Raw genomic sequence first — 22097 nt, 5'->3', positions numbered from 1 at the left:
GTAGGAATTTATTTTATTTAATTAGCGGAGGAATTTCTATATAGGAAATGAGTTGTTTCCACGCTCATCTTGACTGGAACAATACTTAGTTCAGCCATATTCCTGGAATCGAAGCACCTGTTTAACGTCACCAAAACAGGCTGTGCGCTCAAGTGAGTTCAGTACCACTTGGCACATCAGGGAGGGTCTGAGCAGCCCCGGGTGGTGAGACCCTCCAGAGGCAATGATGTCTGTGCGTGAGTCCTCCGCCATCACAGAACAGGCCCTCCCGGGTCTGCTCACCCCTTGACTAAGTCTGTTGGCTGAAACACTTAGCAGGAGCGTGAGTTGGAGTGAGGCTGAAAGCACAGAGTGGATTTCAAGTGGATTTCAAGCTCACGTCTCCCCCAAGGCGAATCAGTAAATCAGCCGGGAGGAAAAGTGCAAACACATCCTGAGATCGCCGCAGCCCCGCGATGCTCCTCCGGAACCTCTGCCCAGGCCCCACCCCGAAGGCGCAGTACATGGGCGCTGGGTGCCCCGGGCGAGGCAGGCACCCGCAGCTAGTCTCCCGCACAGCCGGGAATCACCCCGGAATCACCGTCCCCTTCAGCCCCTGCTGACGGACACCATTTCCCGGCCTGTGCTAGGCTTCCAGGGCAGCAGCACAGGGACAAGCTGTTGCGGAGCCCAGGGGACCCGGGCCGCCTTGGGGACATTCCCAGAAGAGTCCTATAAAACTCCCGGCCTCTGGGTGGCCAGGCTCCTGGACAGACAGCAGGAGCAGCCAGTGTGGCTTTCAGACAGTGGACCGCGCGGGGCCTCACAAATTCTCACGCGCCCCCAACCGCGATGGGCGCAGAGGAACAGCGGTGGAGAAGGGCCACCAGCCTCCCCATGCAGCTGCCAGCAGGCGGGGTCTCACCAAAGGTGGCTGTGAACTTGGGGGGCAGGACTCCACATGGCCCATGGACATCTCCAGGGGACCCAGGAAGCCCACGAGCTTGTGAGTCAAACGCCCGGCGTCTAATTTCCAGGGACACCCGTGCTTCTGCTGTCCCAGGGCTCTATGGACAAAGCCGGGATTGGACAGGCCCAGACCCTCAGTGCCCTAGACCCACTGGAAAGAGGCAGCGCCCTCGTCATCCATGACGTGGGAGTAAGACCCTCTACGCATAAAACACTGTGCCTGAAAGCACCGGGCAACGGAAGAAATTCCTGTTCACCAAACGTGCGTGGGTTGGTGTGTGTGTGTCTTTGAGATTAGAAATTAACCACTTATCACCGTTCAAATTCAACATGAATGTACTTAAGAATAAGAAAAAAAGGAAACGTCAAGCCAAAGTCACCCGGAAGAATGGACTAGCTGTCCAGGTCACAGCGGCCCTGACTCCGGTGAAGGGCTGAGACATTTCATGCTGAAGACCTCGACGTGACAGCGAAGTCCATGGGTAGGAAAAGCGAGATTTAGAAGACGGTGCCGGCCAAGAAGCGAGTTCTGTCGTAGTCAAGTCTTAACAAAAGTGACACTTTTAAAATGTGCATAAGGGTTAACACAGCACAAGCTATAAAAACAATCGCTACGCAACAGGGCATGAGCGGAATAAGAGAACTAGCAACAATCTCGGCCAGGCCAGGATGCCCCCCACGCGGGCACACTCAGCGCTGCTACAGGCCTCTCCCTCCACGGACCTCGGTGGCAGGATGGTCCTGCGAGCTTGCCGCTGTCCTGTGAGGGGGGCACCCCGGAAGCTCAGAGCAGAGTGCTCTCTCACCTCGCACGTAAGCTAGGGCCCCCCCCCCCACGCTGCTTTTGACTCATGCTTAATGCTAAACAAACCAAACACCAGGTGGTCCAGTCTGTCCTCCTGTCTGTCTGTCCTGCTAGTCCTCTCGGGAAAGTTGGGCTTTCTCAAACTGCCTCTCTCTGACCAGCATCAGCTGGTCAGGAGTTGCCCTGGAGGCCGTCTCTGGGGGCGGGGCAACCTCACGTTGTTTTGTGCCTAAAGGTGCATCGTTCTGCACAGAGAACAGGACGCTCCTGCTCTGCAGTGCACAGCGGCTGTTGACCCTGGGCTTGGCGCCGCTGCCATGCCCGTTGTCTCCAGGAGCTGACTCAGGCTGCCTGTGACCCTAAGAAACAGTTGACAGGGAATTCCCACCTCGCAATAACCAGGAGTGGGGGTCCTTAAGGTCCCCGGGTGCACCCACAGCACTGGGGCACATACGGACCCTACAGGTCAGGGCAGCTGCCTCCCACACCCCTCCAGCGACGACTGAGCTGCCTGCATCCGCTCTCAGACGCTGGATGCGCTTTGCTGACGGAATCCATTATTCCAAGAGAACATGGGGTCGGTCTTGGGCATCGTTGGGGGAAGGGGTGAATCAGGAGCAGAAGGAGCAATGAGAAGTCTGGGGCTCCCCCTCTCGTTATTGCCTCCCCTGGGTCTGGGCAAGCCCAGGAGCTCGGAGCATCCTGGCTTCTCTTCAGAAAAGTGAGGCTGGTCCCTTGGGCTGCTGGGCCCCAGCTGGAGCTGAGGCCCCAGGAGGAAGGTGGGTGGGACTGGTGCTTGCTGGGGTTTGACCTGTCACCTATGTAAGTAGCATCATCATGTAGCCGTGATGTCGTCTACCTGACGGGAACTTGTCTGGGGCTTAAAAGAGAATAAAACAAATATCCTACAAGAAGATGCTGACATCACATCAGACTGAACTAAGCAATTATCAAGACAACGAGGTTGCAACTATTAGTATTTATGGCCCAAATTCAGGGGAAGAATAAAATTCTGAATATATTTAATTTCTGTGCATTACCATTTTTTTCAAAATTGAAAGTTGCAAAACTTAATTGAAATGAGAGCAAAAGGTTAGTGTGGCTATAAAAAAATGTTTACCGAATATCTCACAGAAATGGACCCTGTGACTATGCAATGAGAACGGAGGACAATACATTAGGAAAGAAAATCAAACCCGACTTTATACGTTCTAGAATTTTCCCAAAAATCACATTTGGAATGAGGTATGGAAATAAACCAGCCTTTCCAGACACACACTCAGTTTCTTCTGTTTACATGACATCCAGGGAGTTCAACGTCGAGGGGCCACTGTAGGCCTAATGGGGAATGCCAACCTGTGACTACCTTTGTCCCCAGACGCGTCCAATGCAGAGGGACAGCTCCCCCGGGTGCAGGAGCTGAGGCCTGGCCCTGCACGGTGGACGCCCTGAGAGCAGATGGAGCTCTCTCGCCCCACGCAGAAGAAAGTCTGCTTCATCGCCTCTAACAGCTGCCCGAGGGGCGAGGGGCCTGCAGCCAGGGTGGCCGCGAGAATCTGGTCTTGCCGGTCTCTGGTTGAGTGTGCCAGGCAAGATGGCTGGTCACCCTGGCCGCAGTTTCTCCAACTGCAACCCACTCTGAACCATGCTCCTGGACCCCTCAGAATTAGAAAGGGGGCGCCAGAATTAGAAAGGGATGGAAACTGTCAGTGATGGAGCGCAGTCCCGCCAGCCCACGTGGGCTTTACATTACTCAAAGCTGTTCCCGATCGCCCAACAGCCAGCCCCACCGTCTCGCAGGCACGTGCGCAGAATGGACTCATGAGAGAAACAGTCTCGCTCCTAACAGGCCCTCAGCAAGCAGACCGCGGAGGGGGGGGCCGGGCCGCCCCAGGACACGCACCTCCCACCTGATGAGCATCTCCTTGGGCTGAGAGGCCTGGACCCGGACGTTCTGAGGGTTCCTATCTGGAGCTGAAAAGTCACAAGCATTAAAGTCACGTCCCCCACGACATGGTCTGTCGGGAGCCATGGCCTCAGCCCCTCCCGCGGGAAGCAGACGGAGGCCGCCGTGCTGCTTCTGTCTGTGGCCGTCCCCCCAGCCCGGCTCCAAAACAGGCGGAGAGCAGTGTTGTTCCAGCTTCCTCGAGACACGCACGCCCGCAGACCCACGGCGTGGGCTTGGGTGTGCGACACGGGACACGGGCAGTGGACGTGCACACGTTACACTCGCAAGTGCGTATGCCCAAGCGGGCAGCACAGTGAGCCCAGCCGGCACATCCTCCCTCACAAGGCAGCTTTAATATATGTTTATGCTTTTTTTTTCTTGAGTGAGTAGCCTGCGTCCCCGGAGCTCTGTAACTCCTCCTTCGTGGAGAGTGGCTGGTCTGCTTCCTGTATCTAAATTTTAAACCTGCTCTTTGTATTTTAAAATCTGCTTTTTAAAATCTTAACCCTACTTTAAAAACGTTTTGATTTAAAATTTGCTTCTGGTTTTCCATTAGATTTCTTGCTAGAAATGCATCCAGCGACTGTTATCTCCACGGGAGCCGAGTGGAGCACCGGGGGCTGACACTGGAGTTTCGGGGGGCACCGCGGGGCAGGCGCAGCTCCGGGCCGAGGAGCTCCAGGCCGCTCTGCGGAAGGTCTAGGTGGGCATTTAGTCCCCGGCCAACCCGCTGAAACCCCACGAGCGTCGGGTTCCCTGACGCCCCCACTGCTCTGCTTGGCCACAGCGCGGGCCTGGCGGGCAAAGGGGCGCCCTGGGATCTGGACCCACCCTGGAGGCCGCGCACCGGATGCGTGAAATGCCCGCCGTGGGGCGAGGGAGACGTGGCGGGCGGCAAAGGGCCGGCGTCCCGTTCCGGAGCCGGCTCTCCGCGGATGTTCCCCGGCGGCCGGACTGCGGCCCAGCGCCTGCCCGCCCGCGCCCACCTGCCGGCCCCGCCCGCACCGGCCCTGCCCGCCCGCGCCCACCTGCCGCTCGTGCCCACCTGCCGCCCGCGCCCACCTGCCGGCCCCGCCGCCGCCCGCCGCCCGCCCGCCGCCCGCGCGCCGCGCCCGCGCGCCCCCTGCCCGCCCGCGCCCACCTGCCGTCCGCGCCCACCTGCCGCCCGCCCACCTGCCGCCCGCGCCCACCTGCCGGCCCCGCCCGCACCCACCTGCCCGCCCGCGCCGCCCCTCCCGCCCGCCCACCTGCCGCCCGCGCCCACCTGCCGGCCCCGCCCGCACCCACCTGCCCGCCCGCGCCGCCCCTCCCGCCCGCCCACCTGCCGCCCGCGCCCACCTGCCGGCGGCGTCTCCAGCGGGTCGGACGCGCGGCTGGGCGGGCTGCAGCCCACCTCGTTGACGGCGCGCACCCGGAACCGGTACCGCACGAACGGGGCCAGGGCCAGCGTGGCCGCCGTCTCCGCGCCCGAGACGCGGGCCAGCTCCGCCCAGCGGCCCGGCTCCTCGCGGTCGCCCTCGAACTCCACGATGTACTCTGGGCGGGACAGGCCGCGGTGAGGCCGGGGCGGGGCTGGGGGGGCCCGCGAGGCCGGGACGTGGACACGGGCCCTCCCCGGCGGGGGGCGGGGCCGGGGCGGGGCCAGAGAGGACGGGGCGGGGCCAGAGAGGGCGGGGCGGGGCCAGAGAGGGCGGGGCCTTGAGGCGGGGGCGGGGCGGGGGCTGTGGGCGGGGCCTGAGGAGCAGGGCCAGTAGGGGCGGTGCCGGCGAGGCGGGGCGGGGCCCGCGGGGGGCGGGGCCTGGCAGGTGCGGGCGGGCGGCAGGTGCGGGCGGGGCGGGCGCCTACCGCTGACCGGGCTGTGGTGGTCGTCTCCCGCCCGCCAGGCCAGCCGCACGCTGCGGTTCTGCGGGTCCGACAGGCGCAGGTCCGCGGGCGGGTCCGGGACGTCTGCGGACAAGACGCGGTCGGCTCCGGCCGGGGGGGGGGGGGGGCCCTCGCCGTCCCCCGCGTCGGGCCGCTGGCGGGGCCGACCCCGGGCGGGCTGGCGCGAAGCTCGGGGCTCCCCTCGCCCCCGCGCCCGCCCGGCCGCCCTGACTTCGGGGAGACGCGCTCCTGGGCGGGCGCGGGCGGCCTCGGGGCGCGGCTGCGGCTCCGCGCGGGGGCGCGTCCCAGGGCGGCGGGGCGGTCCGCGGGCCGGGCCGGGGCCGGGCGGGGCGGGGCGGGTGAGCCGGGCCGGGCCGCCCCCGCCGCGAGTCCGGAGCACGGGCCGGCGCGTTCAGAGGGGCCGAAAGGGCGAGTCCTGGGCGCCGACCCGGAACGCCTCGGCCCCCCGCCGGGACTCGGCAGGCGCCGGCCCGCGCAGACAGCGCCGCCCGCGGGGGCACAGGGGGGGCACGGGGGGGCACGGGGGGGCACGCTGATCGCGCGGCCGGCCGGGCCTGTCCAAGACCGAGCCCGGGCGCGCGCCCCTCCCCCGCCCGCCGCCGTTGCCCTCACCCCTCCCGGGAGGCCGGGCAGGCGCCGCGGGCCGCAGGGGAGCCGGAGCCGGCGGGCGCGCGAGGGCCCGCAGAGGGCGCAGCGCCCCAGTGTCTGTCCTCGCCCAGGACTCGGCTCCACCGCCCGCCGCGCGGCCTCCGCCCGGCCCGACGCCCCCTCCCGCCCCCGACGCCCCCCCCGCCTCCCCCGCCCCCGACGCCCCCCCCCGCCTCCCCCGCCCTCGACGCCCCCCCGCCTCCCCCGCCCCGACGTCCCCCCGCCCCCGACGCCCCTGCCCGGCCCCCACGCCCCCGCCCGCAGAGCAGGACCACCCCACCAAGGTCTGGCCACCCCCGCGGCACAGGACAGCCGGTGCTGCCGCCCCACACCCGTGCCACCCCCACGCCTCGCGGCTGCCCCCCCAGCCGTCTCTGGGGGCCGGCGCTGGGGAGGGGCCGGCGGGGGACGGAACGAGCGGGCAGGGCTCCGCGGTCACTGGCACGCGCCGTGGACGGGAACGTGGCAGGAACGGGCAGGAGCGAGGGCACCGGGGCCACCTACCCATGACGGTCACTCGGGTCACGTCCACGGCGCTGTCCAGCGCCGTGTGGGCCGAGCAGGAGTACGCGCCTTGGTCCTGCAGAGTGACGTTGGACACCGTCAGGGTCGCCCCCTCGATCAGGATCCTGCGGGACAGGGGGCGGGTGAGCACCAGCGCAGAGGGGCCCTGTCCAGCGGACAGCAGGCCTCGCCCGCACTGCAGCAGGCGCCACACCCAGGCTGCCCCAGAGCCAGAGAGGGCCCCCTCCCGCCCCTGCAGGGCCAGCGCCTCCAGAGCTCAGACAGGAGAGAAGGCCCAGGTGGGCCTGGGAGCCACCCGGTGGGGGCAAGCGGGGAAGCCGCCCGGCGGCCTGACTGGCTGTTCCCTTCCCGCCAGCTGCCCACAACTGCCCCCAGGCCTGGTGGGAGCAGGGAGCAGCCGTGCCCGCCCGGCGCCCAGGCCAGTGTCCTGCCTCTCCTCATTTCTGCAGATTTGTAACGAGTTTACTCCAGGAAAATGGCTTTGAAACATAGTCCTTTACGCTCTCCCTCCATCTGCTAACAGGACCATTCAGGCTGTGTTGAGATAAAGTCCATTATATTTAAAACTCAACTCACAGCACCTGTGTGGGTGGACGAGCTGGGGGCCGGGGGCCCAGGCCAGGCGGAGACTGGGGAACCCCTGCTGGACTCCCCCAGCTGCCCAGGGCCTTGTGAGCACCGAGCACCTGCCGTCCCAGGACAGCCCAAGGAGTGAAGAGGCAGCAGCAAAACCATGCGGAGCCCAGGTGCACACCCTGCAGGGCCTTCCAAACTGCCCAGAGGCTGGAGAGGGCCCCGCTGTGTCTGCCAGTGTCCGCACCCCTGCCCAGGCCTTGCAGCCCCCGAGCCCGGCCTGTCCTGTGCCACCCACCTGCCGTCCTCCGTGCCGTTGGCCTCGAAGGCGGCGCCGTCCTTGCTCCAAGTCAGCCTCAGGCTCGGCCTCAGGTGGGCGTCGCAGGTGCTGTGGCAGTGGAGCGCCAGTGTGTGCGACCTGGCCACACGCGGGCTCTGTGGGGACACCTGCAGCAGTGTCGCGTCTGCGTTTACCAGGACAGAGATGCCAGTTAGCGCTGCAAAGCCGTGGGCTGGCTGCATGCCCTGTGAGCTGCCCGTCCCAGCCCCCACGGCGCCCCCGTCCTGGCCCTGAGCCCCGTCCCAGCCCCCACGGCGCCCCCGTCCTGGCCCCGAGCCCCGTCCCAGCCCACGGCACTCCTGTCCTGGCCCTGAGCCCCATCCCAGCCCCCACGGCGCCCCCATCCTGGCCCCGAGCCCCTGCTGTCTCCTCTCCATCCGGCCCCGGCAGCCCCTCACCGCGACGGCCTGCAAGACCAACTATTCTGGACCAGCCCAGAGGACATGCGCGGGGGGGCAGTGCAAGCTGGACTGGTCACTGGGGAAGTGAAGACCAGCCGGACGCGGGGGAGACAAAGCCACTCACTTCTGACGTCCAGGGTGGCGGTGACGGCTGTCTTCCCGCGGGTGTTCTCCACCCAGCAGGAGTAGGAGCCGGCGTCGTTCTCAGTGGTCCTGGGGATGTGCAGGGAGCCGTTCTCGTGGATGAGGTAGTGGCTGCCTTCCAGGGGCTTCGCCGCCTCCACCTTCTGCCTGTGGACGGGGAGCGCTGTCAGCCTGGGGGCAGCCGGGCCTCGTCCTGCACCGACCGCACCCCCAGGCATGGCAGCCGGGGACCCAAGGCCCGTCTGCCGTGGACCCAAGGCCCGTCTGCCCCCCAGCTGCCGGAGCTGCATGGGAACTGGCATGTGGCTCCGTGGCCACCCTGCACCCTCCGGGAGCCTCATAAATCTCCGCGTGTTGACGGGACTCTTAGTTAAGGATCACGGCAGGGACTAAATGGCGGAGCAGTAATTGGAGGACATAATGAGCCCTGCTCCCTCCTGCTGTCCCGGGAGCACATCTGTCACCGGGACACGCTGCGGGCGGGTGGGGTCCCCGCTGCGGGCACGGCCCTGCTCTCACACTCGTCCACTTCCCAGCGCGGCAGCCACAGCCCCACGCGCCCCCATACACCGGACCCAAGGAGCTCCTGCGGCTCCTACAGGGTCCACGGGGACCAGGCGGCCCTCAGAGGCAGCATTTGGGGGCGGGGGGCAAACTGTCAGCAAGCGAGATAAATCGGAGTTGAGCAGACTCTTTAAAAAAACAAAAACGAGCAGAAAATAATCCTCGATGGACTTGATGGCCACGTTTCAGGCAGACGGGTGGGCGCGGCGCGTGTGCCCCCAGGGCAGAGGCCGACCTGGGGCGACCAGGCTCCCCGGGAGGCAGTGGGGCAGGTTGGCCGCGAGCCCAGACCTGGGCATCTGCACAGACTCAAGAAGAGCCCGACACACACAAGAGAGCCGAGCACACAACAGGGGCAGAGGACTCCACGGCCCTGGTGACCCCGACAGCAGCGCCCCACCCGGTGCCTCCACCCGGAGAAGCAGACACCTGGGGAGCCAGCACCCCAGGGACACGCGGCTGTGTGTGCTCCTGTGAGCAGGGGGAACCCGCCCCCACCTGGGGAGGAGGCGACTGAGTCTGCTGCCCTCTCAGAGGCCAGGGGCCGAGGGGCCTGCAAGGACGGGGTCCAGACGCCGTGGCAGCTTACCAGGACACCTCGGCCCTGGGGGACGCAAAGAACTGGCACTGCAGCGTGGCGCCGCGCCCCACCACCGCCTCGTAGCGCTCCTCGTCCGCCGTCTGGATCAGCGGGGCGACATCTGTGCGGAGACAGCGACACACGGCCTGAGGTGCGCAGGGAGAAACAGCTTGCGCGAGCAGCGAGGAGGCTGTGGAGCCCGGACGAGGGGCGTCCATGCCGCCGCTGCCAGGACAGTAAACTCAGGCCCAGCCTGAGGCCACAGGCACCGCACGGGTCCAGAGTCCAGCTACTCTGGGTGTGGCTGGACACCGCCCTGGAGGGCAGGCTGCACCCGCCACGGGCCTCACCCACGATGTCGATGTTGGCGTTGGCCAGGATGGTCCCGTGCTCGTTGGAGGCCTCGCACTGGTACACAGCCGTGTGGTTGGGCTGCAGGTTGGTGAAGCTGATCTCCCCGGGGGACACGACATCCCCAGCAAACGGGTTTTCTGAAAGATTAGGAACGTCAGCCTGATAGGAAATGGGACATAAAATATTTACACCCCATTTCTTAAATGTGTCACATAGCATCTATATTTCAACACCAGTTTAAGATGAGGAACAGCTCGGCGGGCCCAACGCGTCGAGAGCTCCCAACATCAACCCTGGGTTTTCCTTTCTGGACCCATGTACAGTTACAAGCTCCCTCAAATTTGTATTTCTTGCCAAATATCTGTTGATCTCAGCCTAATGCCTGTCCCGGGAGCCCCAGAAGGTGCTGGCGTCTCTGTGAGATGTGAGGGTGTGCATGTGGCCCGACCCCACAACCCTGGGCCCAGCCAGGAGGGGCGCTGGGCCCTGCACCCCCTTCCCTCCCCACTGCAGCATCCTGCTGTCACTGCCCCCGTCCAGGTGAGCACCCCTGGCCCTGCGAGGGCCACTGCCAGGGGCCAGCCCAGCGAGGGGCACCACCTCCACCCCGTTTATCACCCCCGGTTGGCAGGAACAGGGCGCCGGCCACCCCTCGCACAGGGTCTTACTCTCAATGGGGGCACCGTTGACGCTCCAGCGGACAGTGGGTGCCGGCTCCCCTGCGGCCTCGCACAGCAGGACGCCGCTGCTCCCGCTGCTGTAGACATGGCTCTGTGGCCTCCTGGTCCAGCGGGGCGGCTCTGCGGACACAAGGGCATGCTGTGACGCCGCTCAGCGGGGGGCGGCAGCAGAGCCTCCACCCTCGCGCCACAGAGAACAGGCTCTGGGGTGACGCGGCCGCGGAGCGGGACGCTGGGGGTGGGCCAGGGGTGGGAGGGAGGGGTGTGCAAGGTGGGCGTGTCGCACTGTGATGCTGAGCGTGTCCCACCCAGTGCACAGCGGGGACTGATGTGATGACAGCTTGTGGGGTCCCAGCAGAGGGGTCTGTGGTTGTTCTCCAGTGGGGGGCAGACGCCTCAGAGGGTCCAGGGGCATCAGGGAGGCAGAGTTTGGGCATGTGCATGTGTGTATTCGTGCATGTGTACCTGTGTGTGTGTGCATATGCATGTGAGTGCACGTGTGTGCATGTGCACGCCCACATGTCCCGACAAGCATTCAGCACGTGCGACACAGGCACATCTGAGGTGGTTGTCAGGTGGGCTCAGCCCTGTCACCCTGTGGGGACGCGTGTGTGTCTGGAGCTGCAGCTCCTTTTCAAGCTGCGGCAAACATCTGGGAGACTGACCACCGAGACGAGCACTTTGAGAATCTGCAAATGGGTTTGTTGCTCAGCACGTGTGTTAAATGTTTCCTCGGTGCTGCCTTCACCACACTCATCCATCCATGTTGCACCTGCGTGTCACAGAATTTGGGACACGTTTCCCAGAGTTTTTCCTTTTCTGTGAGGGGACAGGTATGCCTGAGGGGGCGCCGGGACAGCAGAGGAAGGTCAGCAGCCCCCCGCCCTGCCCGCCGCGGAGGCGAGGCCTACGTGGCCCACATGACTTGTCCACAGAGTGAGACCCTCTCTGTCATCACTCCGCCGGTGGGGGCAAGGGTGCGGAGGGCCGTGACGCCGGCTGACTGGGCATCAGAGGAGCCGCCGTGCCCACAGCCGTCATGCTGAGCGCTCCTTGTCAGCACCCCAAGACGCTCTGAACCCCATGTCCAATCAGAAAGGAGACTCCGTTCAGATGCGCCGAGCCTAAAATGAACAGTGTCGCTTAAACCATTTTTTCCTAAGTGAAGGAGTCAAAGGGCTGGTTGGCGGGAACGCCCAGGTCACAGGAGCAGCGGAGCCACACGCGGCCCCGGGTTCAGCCAGCAGGAGACGAGGATCCCGAGGCCCATCGTGGTCTCCGGCCTGAGAGGCCGTCACTGGCTTAGGAGGCGGAGATGGTTGGGCTGTGACCGCGCCTGACGCTGCAGGAGCAGGGCCTGGCTCCTGTGTGCTGGCATCTTGGTGTTGTGCTGCCTGTTTTTGTTTTGTTTTGTTTTGTTTTGTCTTTTCATATAATCACGATAAAATTAAGCGTCGGAGTTAGAGAAAAGTGTCCATGGATATGAAAATGCTCACGGTCACTGTGGAAAAGTAAGATGTGTGTGGCAGGAGGCCCTCGCCGTCCACCTGGTGGCTCAGAGCAGAGCATCACGCTCTCACCCTCAGGCGAGCCAAGCTGTGTGCGGGGTCTGGGGGCCCTTCGCAGACACCGTGCCCGGTGCTCCTGAAACTGGCACAGCCACCCGCCCAGGCCACGGGCCGCCACCAGGGCCCTGAGGCAGATGCCGTGGGCGGCGTGCAGGGCCCAGTGGTCACGGTGGCTCCCGGCCCACGGCTGCCCGTTGATCTGATCTCCACTGCAGGTCGGAACCCGGCTCTTCTCTGTATCGCAACTTCCTTTCTGCTCCCAGGTCCAAGTCCCTCCAGCCTGGGTCGATTCACTGGGAGGGTTAGGAGTCCTCGCCTGGCTCAGCCCACCGGCCCAGCCCTGCTCCTGAGCTCCCGGCTCTGGTCTGCACACCTCTTCCCTGCGTCTCCTGGGGAGGGACCTGCCCGAGCCCAGGGGCTCTGGAGAGGCCTGAGCGAGTCCAGCTCAGAACCCTCCTCCTCCGGCCTCACTCCCCCAGATGGAGCCCTTCGCTGGGGGCCAGGCGCTGCCACAGCCAGGGCCCCGGTGGGCGACGCAGCTCTCCCACTGCAGCCTTTACAACAGCCGTCCCGGGGCGCATGGCTGGCTGGTCTACATGGTCTACAGACTGGCCACTTCCCTCCCCGAAGCATCTGCAGGGCCAGGCACTGGGCAGGGCCTTGCTGGTGGGGGTGCTGGGGACAGAGAGCAACACGTCTCCAGGCTGAGAGCACACAGCCCCTCCTGAGGGCAAAGCCAGCCGCAAGGGCCGAGGGGAGAGGGATGGACACTGCCAGAGCAGACGCCACGCGGGTCTCGTCCTGGCCCTCTTCTCTGAGACGCAGGGACTGGCGACTGCCATGTCGAGACTCGGTCCGTGGTCCCAATCGCAATGGAGTGTGATGACGGCTGTCTCTCGTGCTGCTGAGAACTCAGACACTGGGTCTGGACGTCGAAAACAGTCAGCTGATTAGACGCTTCTCCCCTGAAGGGAGGCGAAATGAAACAGGAAATTTGCTGCCTATAAAGCATGCAGCGGAGACTGTTGCTTCAGTAACAGGTTCCTATTAAATATCTGTTTTCTAACAAGTCAGAATTTGTCAGGTCTGTTGTATTTGGGCTTAACTGCAACTTCTTAGAAACAGACTCAACATGTGAAAACACAACATCCTATGAGTGTGTCATGACTGAGCCGCACTAGGGCCTGGGGGCTCAGCGAATGCTCTCCCGTCCCACTGACCGAAAGCTCAAAAGCCTTAACCGAGTCAAAAGTTGACGACGACATGAGCCTTCACTGTGGAATGGTCACGTGGCGTGTGGCCGGCCTCACGCTGATGCCCCACGGGGGGCACCTGAGGGGGTCCTGGCTGTTTCCTCAGGCCCTTACGGGGTGGGGTGGGGTGCGGCTGCTTCACATTGAGCAAGTGTGGCTCCCATTTCAGGATGTGACTGTTTCGTAACGAGGGAGAGAACACGCACTGCTCCCTCAGCCGTGTCTCCAGAGGGCCGAGTCTCAGGGCGCAGGAGCACAGCTCTCTTCCCGGTGGCAGCCCCTTGCTACTTAATTTGAGCTTCTAAGCAAGCAACAGAAACAGGGAAAAAGAAATTACAGACTGGCAGAAGAAGCCGAACAGAAGTGAGCTCACCCATTGAGAAGCGAACCGGGGGCACAGTGACTCTGTCACACTCGAAATAGAGGCTCTTGAGCTCAGCTTGCCTTTCACCGGCAAGTGTGAAGAGAAATCCCCAAACATTCCAGCCAGGCCCCGCTGTTTAGCGATTTCTCATTACAGGGAGAGGATTAAATGTCCCCAATAAAAACATGATTTACATCTCAATAGCGCTAATAGCTGCTTTAGGAGCAGCCAGCACAATTTGTTCAGGAAACCTACATCCCTTCTGAGGGCCACAGTCCACAATTTAAACTGCACAATAAATTCTACATCCTTGATTTTTTTTTTTTTTTTTTGCAACCTTTGCAATTCTTGTGAAAGCTTCAGTCTAAGAGCGAAGGCAAGCGTGGCCAGATTGCTAAGCTATTCAGCTGCCGCAGCGGAGCCCAGCCATCTGGAAGGATTCCGCGCAGTCAGCAGCGCGGGCAGGAGCTGAGGCCCCGGCGTTGTGGCTGGCGACGTCCAAGTCGACGGGACACATCCCGTGTCCTCTTAGTGTCTTCGTGAGTGACTCAGCGCCGTGCGGCCGGGGGCAAAGCGGGAGTGGACAACTCTGAGCTCTCCCCGCAGAGGCCTTGATTTGGCTGAGGCAGGACGACGCTGCTCTGCCCCTGGCACGTGCTTCCCCCAACCATGCCCACGGGGAGCCCTGGACACGCGGCATCGCCCAGGCAGCAGCCTCCAGACAGCCACGGGCACACTGGACGGCAGTGTCGGGCCCCTCTGTCCTTTAACAGGGCCACTGGCCAGGTGCTTCCTGTGCAGCTGAAGCTCTGGGAGGCAAACTTCGCTGGGGACAGCAGCCACGTTAGCACCCCTCCGTGGCCCAGGACCCAGGAGGGGTACTGTGTGTACCACACTGGGCCCCAGAGAGGGACAAAGTTCCCTGCAGCCGGCAGTGCTGGCAGCTGAGCTGTGGACAGGGGCTGCGTGTGGATGGACCCAGAGGCCAGCCTGCCCCAGCAGATCCTCAGGCTGGCCGGACAGTGCCCACCTGCCCAGAGGGTGGCCAAGGGACACCGTGACCCATCCTCAGCAACACCATCACGGCCTGCTCACGCCTGGACTCCAGCATACGAGACACGAACCCCGCAGGTCAGAAGCAGGGGCGACCAGGACACGATGGGCCCTTTGTGCAGAGCCCGTGGCGCGCCTCTCTCCTTCAGTACACACCGAAGGAGTGTACTGACATGGCCGGACATGTCATGTCAACCTGCGTCTAGGAGAGTCAGGATGCATCTAGGAGAGTCGGGATGTTTGTCCCACCCCCCCAGTTGCTGGTGGAGAAACAGGTACAAGAAGGAGAAATGACCACCAGTCGTGAGCCCACCCAGGCCGGGGCCACAGAGCCCAGCCCAGGCCCAGCAGCCCCCCAGCTGGACAGCCACCCACTCCTGCGTCCGGCACAGGGTCTGGTCTGTCCCTGTAGTGGTCCTGGGGGAGATGTGAGCCCTGCAGGGCAGCGCCCTGAGCCTTGAGCCCCATGATCAAGGGGAGGCAGCCGCCACGCCCCCCCCCCCACCTGACGCCTCGTGGCTGAGGAGCCTGCACACCGAGCGCTGAGGTGAGTGGGGAAGCAGCGGGTACCTTCTACCACGACGCGGAAGTCGTGGGTGGCGGCCCCCAGGGCGTTGCTGGCCGTGCAGCGGTAGCTGCCCCTGTCCCGGTAGGAGACACTCTCGATCTTCAGAGTCTTCCCGTAATTCTCCTTGGCCTCTCTCCCCTCCGGCAGGTCGTCCCCTACCTTCTCCCACTCCACCAGCGGGGTTGGCCTACGAGACAACAGGCCTTTCTTTCACGGGAGAGACAAAATGCAAAGGAAAGCCTTGGACGCCCCCCAATGGCAGGCGGCCCTGGGCTCCGAGGCGCCAGCCTTGGGGTCTCCCAGGACGCGCCCAGCCCCTGGGCCAGTGCCTGAGCAAGGACAGAGACACGCAGCTGCCCCTAGAGAGGTGAAAGGTGCTTCCAGTGCAAGCCCTGCGGGCAGCTCAGGCCAGCATCTCACTTCCCGTCTCAGGAAACAGAGGAGGGGCCGGGCCGGAGAGGCCAGGCTGGCCTGATGTTCGGGACGTGGGCCCCGGGGGGCGGCTCCGCAGAGAGCCAGCGCGCTGAGGACACTGGACCCCCCAGGGCAGGCCCTGCGGGACAGGGGTCGGGGGTGCACCCAGCACCGACTAGAGTAACAGGGAGACCAGACAGCCCGGGACAGGGACGGGGTGAGCACCGGGGGAGGAGACGCGGGACGTGGAGTGCAGGCGCGGCCGTGGGTCTGGCTCGAGACCTTGGCTGGCAGGGGTGGGCCGTGGGGTCTGCCCCTCTTGAGGGGAGACACTGAACCTTGCTGAGGTGTGGAGGCGGCTGCCTCGCCCCATGTCTCTCTCCTGAGCAGCTGCGGGCACCGGGTAGGCCTGAGGGGTCCTCACTCCGCTCCAACAGGGAAGGCCCATGGCCCCGGGGGCTGTAACCTGCTCCTGTGCCCAGGCAGTGAGGACCCACAGAGCTCACCCTCGTCTGCCCCAAGCCCGTGCTCTGTGTGCTGTGTGCGGTCACATTGAGGACCTGTCCTCCCACACCTCTCACCGTCCACCCCGGTGAGGTCGGCCACTAGCTAGAAACCAACCCCATGGTCTGTGAGGCCCCTGACCGACGACCCTGGGGAAGAGGACGCTGCCCTGGAGGGCCTCCCCTCTCCGCCTGCTGCACCTCTCGGTCGGGGCTGCTGGCAGAGCCAGCTCCCTCCTGAGCTCCTGCGGGCGGGAGGCAGTCCCGAGTGCTGGCTCTCCGCACCATCTGCCACCATGGCCACATGCCAAGCACAGACTGCGGGACCTCAGTCCTGCACATTGGGGCTTCTCCTGAGTCTGGCCTTAATAGCACAAGCAGCTCACCCTCTGCGGACGGCCTGAGATCAGGCCCATCCTCGTACGCCCACCGGGAGGGGCAGGGCGGGGTGCGGGGAGTCGGGGCTGACCCACGGGGCCAGCAACCCAGAGCCGCCAGCTGTCCCGCTGCTCTGCTGGGTTTTGTTTTTTAGGAACGCTCACTAATGGCACGTGAGCAGCAAAGTCCTGAGGGAAGATGTGCCCACCCTGCACGTGGACCCCCATCTCGGCCTTTGCGGGGTCCTCACCCAGCGCCCCCGCGAGCCTGAGTCCCCGGGAGCATGCACAGCGGCCGGATCAGGTCCCAGAATGGGTGAGAGAGAAACAGCGGGAGCCGACACCTCCTTTTGGGCGGAGACTGAGCTCTCCCCAGTTGCCGCTCGCGCAGGAGAGCAGCAGCTGACCTGGAGGTGGGCTCCAGAGGTCCTAGACCCGCTTGGCGTGGCCTGGCCCTGCCCAGCAGCTGCCACTGGCCAAGCGCGGCCCTAAGAGCTGTGGTCTGAGCTGGACCCAAGTGGTGGGGGAGAGGCCGCCTCACTGGGCCGGGTCAGGACAGCCCCTCCGTGTGGTGTCTGGTTCTAGGACCCACAAGGGACCGAGCGCAGGGGCTCCAGCTCCTCCCAGAGGCCTTGGGAAGGCAGATGGCTCCTCCGACGTGAACAAGTCGGTCCACTGTGTGTTGATGTTGAAGACTGTCTACTGGCGGCTCGGCTGGGTGTGCCAGAGAGTGTAATAGGGTGGTCCCCACCCATTTAGAATAGGCAGGTTTGCGGGGTTTGGGCTGCCCCTCTCCCTGCCCTGTAACAGGAGGACGCGGCCATGGGGAGGACTCGGCCGCTGGGAGGATGCAGCCACGGGGAGGACTTGGCCGCAGGGAGGACCCCACATGGGGAAGCTGCCAGGAGCTCAGCAGGAGACACAGGCGGCAGAGAGTCCCAGGGACTCCTGGCACCCAGGCACTGGGCTGATTCCCGGCTGGCGCCTGTGCTTAGTGGGGAGAACACAGCACCCCCTGCCCTCCGCGCCCCTCCCCCCGCCCCGAGCCCAGGCAGCACTCACAGGCCCTCGGCGAAGCACTCGAGCAGCAGGGTGTGCCCCTTGAGGACGGTGACAGAGGACTCGTGGCCACTCTCCGGGGGAGGCAGGAGCATCCTGGGCTTCCTCTGCTTCATGGAATTCGCTGGAACAGAGCAGACGGGCCCTGAGTGCTCAGACCGCAAGCACAGCCCCAGAGCCGAATCTCCTGCGGACCCGGCCCACAGGTGGGGCTCGTCCCCTCATCGCCCTCCTGGCGGGCCCCTCACGGAGGCCCCGAGGCCTCAGCCACGAGCAGGCCGGCTCCGGGGGCTGCTGGGCTGAGCTGCTCCTTCAGGTCTGGGGTTCAGCAGGGCCCAGGGTTGCTCCAGAGAAGCCTCCTGGTGGGAGCAGAGGCTCAGGCCATCCCCTTGGCCCGGGCCTTGGTGTTGACGCCTGCGAGTTGCTGCTCTAGGGCCTGAGTGTTGCTGAGGTCCCTGTTCTCAGCGCTCTGACTCCCCCGGGGCGTGCAGCTCAGGGCCGATGGGCAGCGACCCCGTGGGTGGTGGCCCCGTGGGTGGCAGGACCCGCAGGGGCGCGGGCACGTCCAGGACAGCACGGCCCAAGGCCCCTCTCCTCGTGTGCTCGTGAGAAACGCAAGCACCAACCAGGAGAAGCCCGCTGTCAGGACAAGGTGTTTGCTCATTTGCAAACTATTTCACACCCAGATCTGGGAAGATGCGGAGGATACGGAGCAGCTGGGTCAACTGGCCCTGACCCCAGCAGAGGGCTCTCCACAGGGGAACACCAGCATTTTAATAGAGAGGGATCGAAGACAAAGGTCGAAGGTGAGATGACAATGAGCTACTGAGGCGAAAATGAGCGACACCCATGAGACCAACTTACCCTTGGGGCCCGCCTCTGCGGGGGGGCTGGAGCCATTAGCATGCTTTACTGAAACAAGAAGATGGAAGAGACACTCACAAACATGATGGCAGATGCTGAATCAACAGAGAAGGAAAAGCACAGTTTTCTCCTAGGAAAAAACGCAAACGAGGCGTGACCACGCGTCCCTAGGACAGCCTCCACACGGCTGGGCCAGCCGGTGAGGAGCGTGGCCTGGAGGGGGCGGCCCGGAGGAGGCGCTGGCTGCGAGAGAGAGGTGGCGCGGGCACTGGGTGCAGGTGGAGGACGTCCACACACAGACAGACAAGGAGACTGACGGATGAGGCGGCGCCCGGCCCCTCACGCTCTCCCCCAGTGGCTTGTCCCACTGGGCCCAGCCCGGCCTGCGGAACCCAGAGGAGTCACTCAGACAGCAGCTCGGGGAGGGCAAGAGCCCGGCTCCCCTCTAGCTCTGGCTTATCCCCTCCCGCGCTCTCAGCCTCTGCGTTACCAAGACCTCAGCCGAGACCTGCTTGGGAGCCCGGAGCCGCATGCTCCCCCCACCGGGAGCCCCCGGCCCCCGGACGCCCCGGGACACGGGCCTGGCTCCAGCCGAGGCAGGTGTCCTGCTGCGGGTCTGGGAGCGAGACCAGACGCCGGGATGCCCCGCCGGCATGAGCGCTGCCCCTGACTTACAGCTGCTGACCGTCAGCTTCATGGGCATCTTCTGCACGATGGTCCTCAGCCTCGGGAAGGCGGCGAAGCAGCAGTAGTCGCTGCGGCTGTCCTTCTCCTCCACGTTGGCGAAGTACAGGTCCCCCCTCTGGCTCATGTACACGCGCTCATCCTGCTCGATGTGCTGCAGGTCTGGGGCACGAGGGGGCACCCACGTCAGGCTCCACCGTGCTGCGCCCTGCTCCCTCCCAACCCCTTCCTCGGGTGCTGCTGTTTTATCTGTGTGTCCACTCCTGCCCTCAGCACGGCCTGACCACGGGGTCGGCGGAAGGGAGGTCAGAGAGCGAGCAAGGAGCAAAGATAAAAACAAGGCCAAGCTCGCTGGGTCCCCTCAGGCAGCTGCCGGAGCTCTGCCCCTCGGGGTCAGCGCAGCCGCAGCTCTTGCCGTGCTCTTAAGACTGGCCTTGGGGTCACACAAACAGCCCGCAGAGGGACTCCACGCTGGGAAAGAAGTGGAGCCATGACTATCCGCTGACGAGATGGTAGAGTCCACGCGGCTCAGAAAGGGACAGAAACCACGGAACGCAGTGGCCACACGCGCCCAGGCTTCCTCAGCACAAGCACACGAGGGGCATGAGAAACCAAGGGGAGCCACTCGCCACTCCAACAAAAATCAGGCACCCGGATGCGATGGGGGGTGGAAGCCCCGCCCAGAGTCACCAAAGGACTCGGGGGACCCGGAGGTGGGGGGACACGGGGTGGGGGTCACGGCCTCCCCGGGACAAGCCAGGGCAATGCGCAAGTTCACTGCAGCCCCCAGCAAAACCCCAGCGACACCTTCGAAGAGTGAACAAAAACCACTGACATTTATATGGAACCACAGAAGCTCCTGAATTGCAAAAGCAACTGTGGAAGGAAGGGTGGGGGGTGCGCGAGGGGGGAGTGTTACCTGACTCCAGGCTCCACCACAGAGTGACAGGGTTAAAGCCGCGCGGCACCGGGGGCACCAGGGGTCATTGGGGGGCACTGGGGGCTCGAGGGCCGGGTTGGAGCCGGCCTGGCGCACAGCTGGACTCCCTCCTCCAGGGACGGCCACGCGTTTGGCAAAGCAAACACGAAGGCGGATGCTGACTCCTCCATGCCGCCCTGCACGCGGACGCAGACGTGCAGAGCGCAGCGGGCGCGGAGACGCCAGCCTCCTCGGGCCCGGGGCCACGGCAGCGAGCGGCCGCCTGGCCAGCCCGTGGTGTCCTCCAACATCCCTTCCTCGCGGCGGCGGCCCCCGTGGGGCCCCGGGCGCCCGTGAGCGGGATGCAGACTCACCGATGTTCATCCAGTAAATGTGCAGCGGGGGCAGGCCCCGGGGAGGGCTGCACGGGAGCACGACCGGGTCCCCCTCCTCCACTTCCAGGGGCTCGATTTTTTCTTTCGGGAATTTAGGAATATCTGGCATAAAAAAGTAAGAATTTAAAATTAGCCTTATGCCACAAGCCATACCTTTACTCACCCATTTTATAAACAATTAGGGCATTTTAGGTGAACTCAGTGCAGCGGTCCTGGCCGGCAGCCCCTGCAGAGGGGACGGCTGGGCGGGCAGCCCTGGACCGGGGGCAGCCCAGCACGTGGGGGCCCAGGCAGCCTAGTGCAGCGCAGGGGGCGGCACAAGTCCCTTGAGGGCAGCGGGGTGGGGGCAGAGTCCCTCGTTCCCCAGGCCACCAGCACTGTCCGGCCTGGGCGCCCCTGGGGACCCTCGGGCCCTGTGGGGTCAGGCGTCCTCGCCGGCTAGGCGGATGCTTCTGGTGAGGAGGGTGCAGAGCCGGCTCCTGCGCTCTGGCCGAGTCTGTGCGTTTCATTCTTAATTTCTGTTGTTTACTCTCAGAGGTTTGCAAAACCACTGGTGAGCACGTACACTCTCCATCTCCAGTGACAGGCACCAGCAGAACTCCTTCCTGGTGGGGTGTCTTTCCCGCCCCTTCCTGGGCCCCTTCCTGGGCCTCTTCCTGGGCCTCTTCCTGGGCCTCTTCCTGGGCCTCTTCCTGGGCCCTCTTGATGAGAAGAGGCTCTCAAGGCCGGCGAGGTCCGGCCACGTCCTGGGCCCTTCCTGACCCTTCCCAGACATGCACCATCTTCTCACCTTGACAACACGCGTGTCTGGCTCCCCGAGCATCGACCGCTGCGGTGGGTGTTTTCCATGCTCTGAGGTGGGTCCCGAGAAATGGCTTCCCTGCCCAGCATTGGCTGTTCTGCGGACACCAGCCCCGCCGTGTCCAGGAGCAGAGGACGCTCTGCCCCCACCCCCACCCCCAGGAACAGCCACTCGGCCTTGGTCCCGCAGCGAGTCTGTTCTGCAGGCCAAGCCCCGACTGTTCTCATTCTTCAAGTTTCTACTAAATTGTTTCCTCAAATATACTTGTGATGTCCACAAACAGGAAAACAAAGATAAACCAGAGAGTCCAGACGTCCAGCAGCGGAGAACTGGTCTTCAGCCTGCCGGGGCCCATCCCCAGGCTCTTCACAGCCCAGGGCAGCGGCGCCTCCTCTTGGCCGGACCCACCGCTGCCCACGGTATCCTCGCCCTGCTCTCGGAGTTTGTTTTGTTGTCTTAAGCAAGGTCAGATATTTTTACCGTAAAACAGCGTTATGGGTAAGATCAGAGCGTTAATTTTCACCTTCCTTCCTCTCTGACATAAGCGTGTAAGGCTGGAGAGTCGCTCGGCCCAGGCTGCCACCCCCACAGGCCTGTCCTTGCTGCACTCATGAGGCCCGTGTGTGCCTTGCGGAAGTGCTGTTAACTGTGAAGGGCAGCTAAGACTTTTCTCGTCATAATTTCTTTGTGACTCTGTTGTACTTGGCCATATTTTCCTCAGTTGTTACATCCTCAGGTAATGGCTGGCGCAGGGCGCGGCCGAGCCTGCTGGCCTCCACGCGGCTGACCCCCCGCCCGCACCGGCTTCCTCCCTGCTCGGCACAGATGAGCACAGAGGCATGGTCGTTCCCTCATCAACACGGTGCCTTTGTCTGTCCCC

The 22097-nt window shown here is 64.2% G+C and overlaps 1 protein-coding gene across 2 annotated transcripts in view; it reads right to left on the bottom strand.

Moving 5' to 3' along the window:
- The window catches only part of CHL1 (cell adhesion molecule L1 like), a 49714-nt gene that overhangs the window by 6690 nt on the left and 20927 nt on the right, over positions 1-22097 (bottom strand). For both annotated transcript variants that reach the window (XM_054694082.1, XM_037521930.2), the window contains exons 5-18: positions 20395-20517; positions 19093-19263; positions 18418-18465; positions 17557-17677; positions 15203-15387; positions 10383-10514; positions 9711-9851; positions 9370-9481; positions 8197-8363; positions 7630-7795; positions 6738-6862; positions 5547-5648; positions 5040-5237; positions 3657-3727 (exon numbers count right to left, since the gene is read on the bottom strand). In XM_054694082.1, coding sequence (XP_054550057.1) covers positions 3657-3727; positions 5040-5237; positions 5547-5648; positions 6738-6862; positions 7630-7795; positions 8197-8363; positions 9370-9481; positions 9711-9851; positions 10383-10514; positions 15203-15387; positions 17557-17677; positions 18418-18465; positions 19093-19263; positions 20395-20517 — 1862 coding nt within the window. The remainder of the gene's footprint in view (positions 1-3656; positions 3728-5039; positions 5238-5546; positions 5649-6737; positions 6863-7629; positions 7796-8196; positions 8364-9369; positions 9482-9710; positions 9852-10382; positions 10515-15202; positions 15388-17556; positions 17678-18417; positions 18466-19092; positions 19264-20394; positions 20518-22097) is intronic.

Source organism: Talpa occidentalis, unplaced genomic scaffold, assembly GCF_014898055.3.
Source record: "Talpa occidentalis isolate TD23 unplaced genomic scaffold, MPIMG_talOcc4v2.1 talOcc4.10, whole genome shotgun sequence".
Classification (NCBI taxonomy): Eukaryota; Metazoa; Chordata; class Mammalia; order Eulipotyphla; family Talpidae; genus Talpa; species Talpa occidentalis.
The sequence above is the reverse complement of the archived record's forward strand: the minus strand, read 5'-3'. Positions and strand labels throughout refer to the sequence as shown.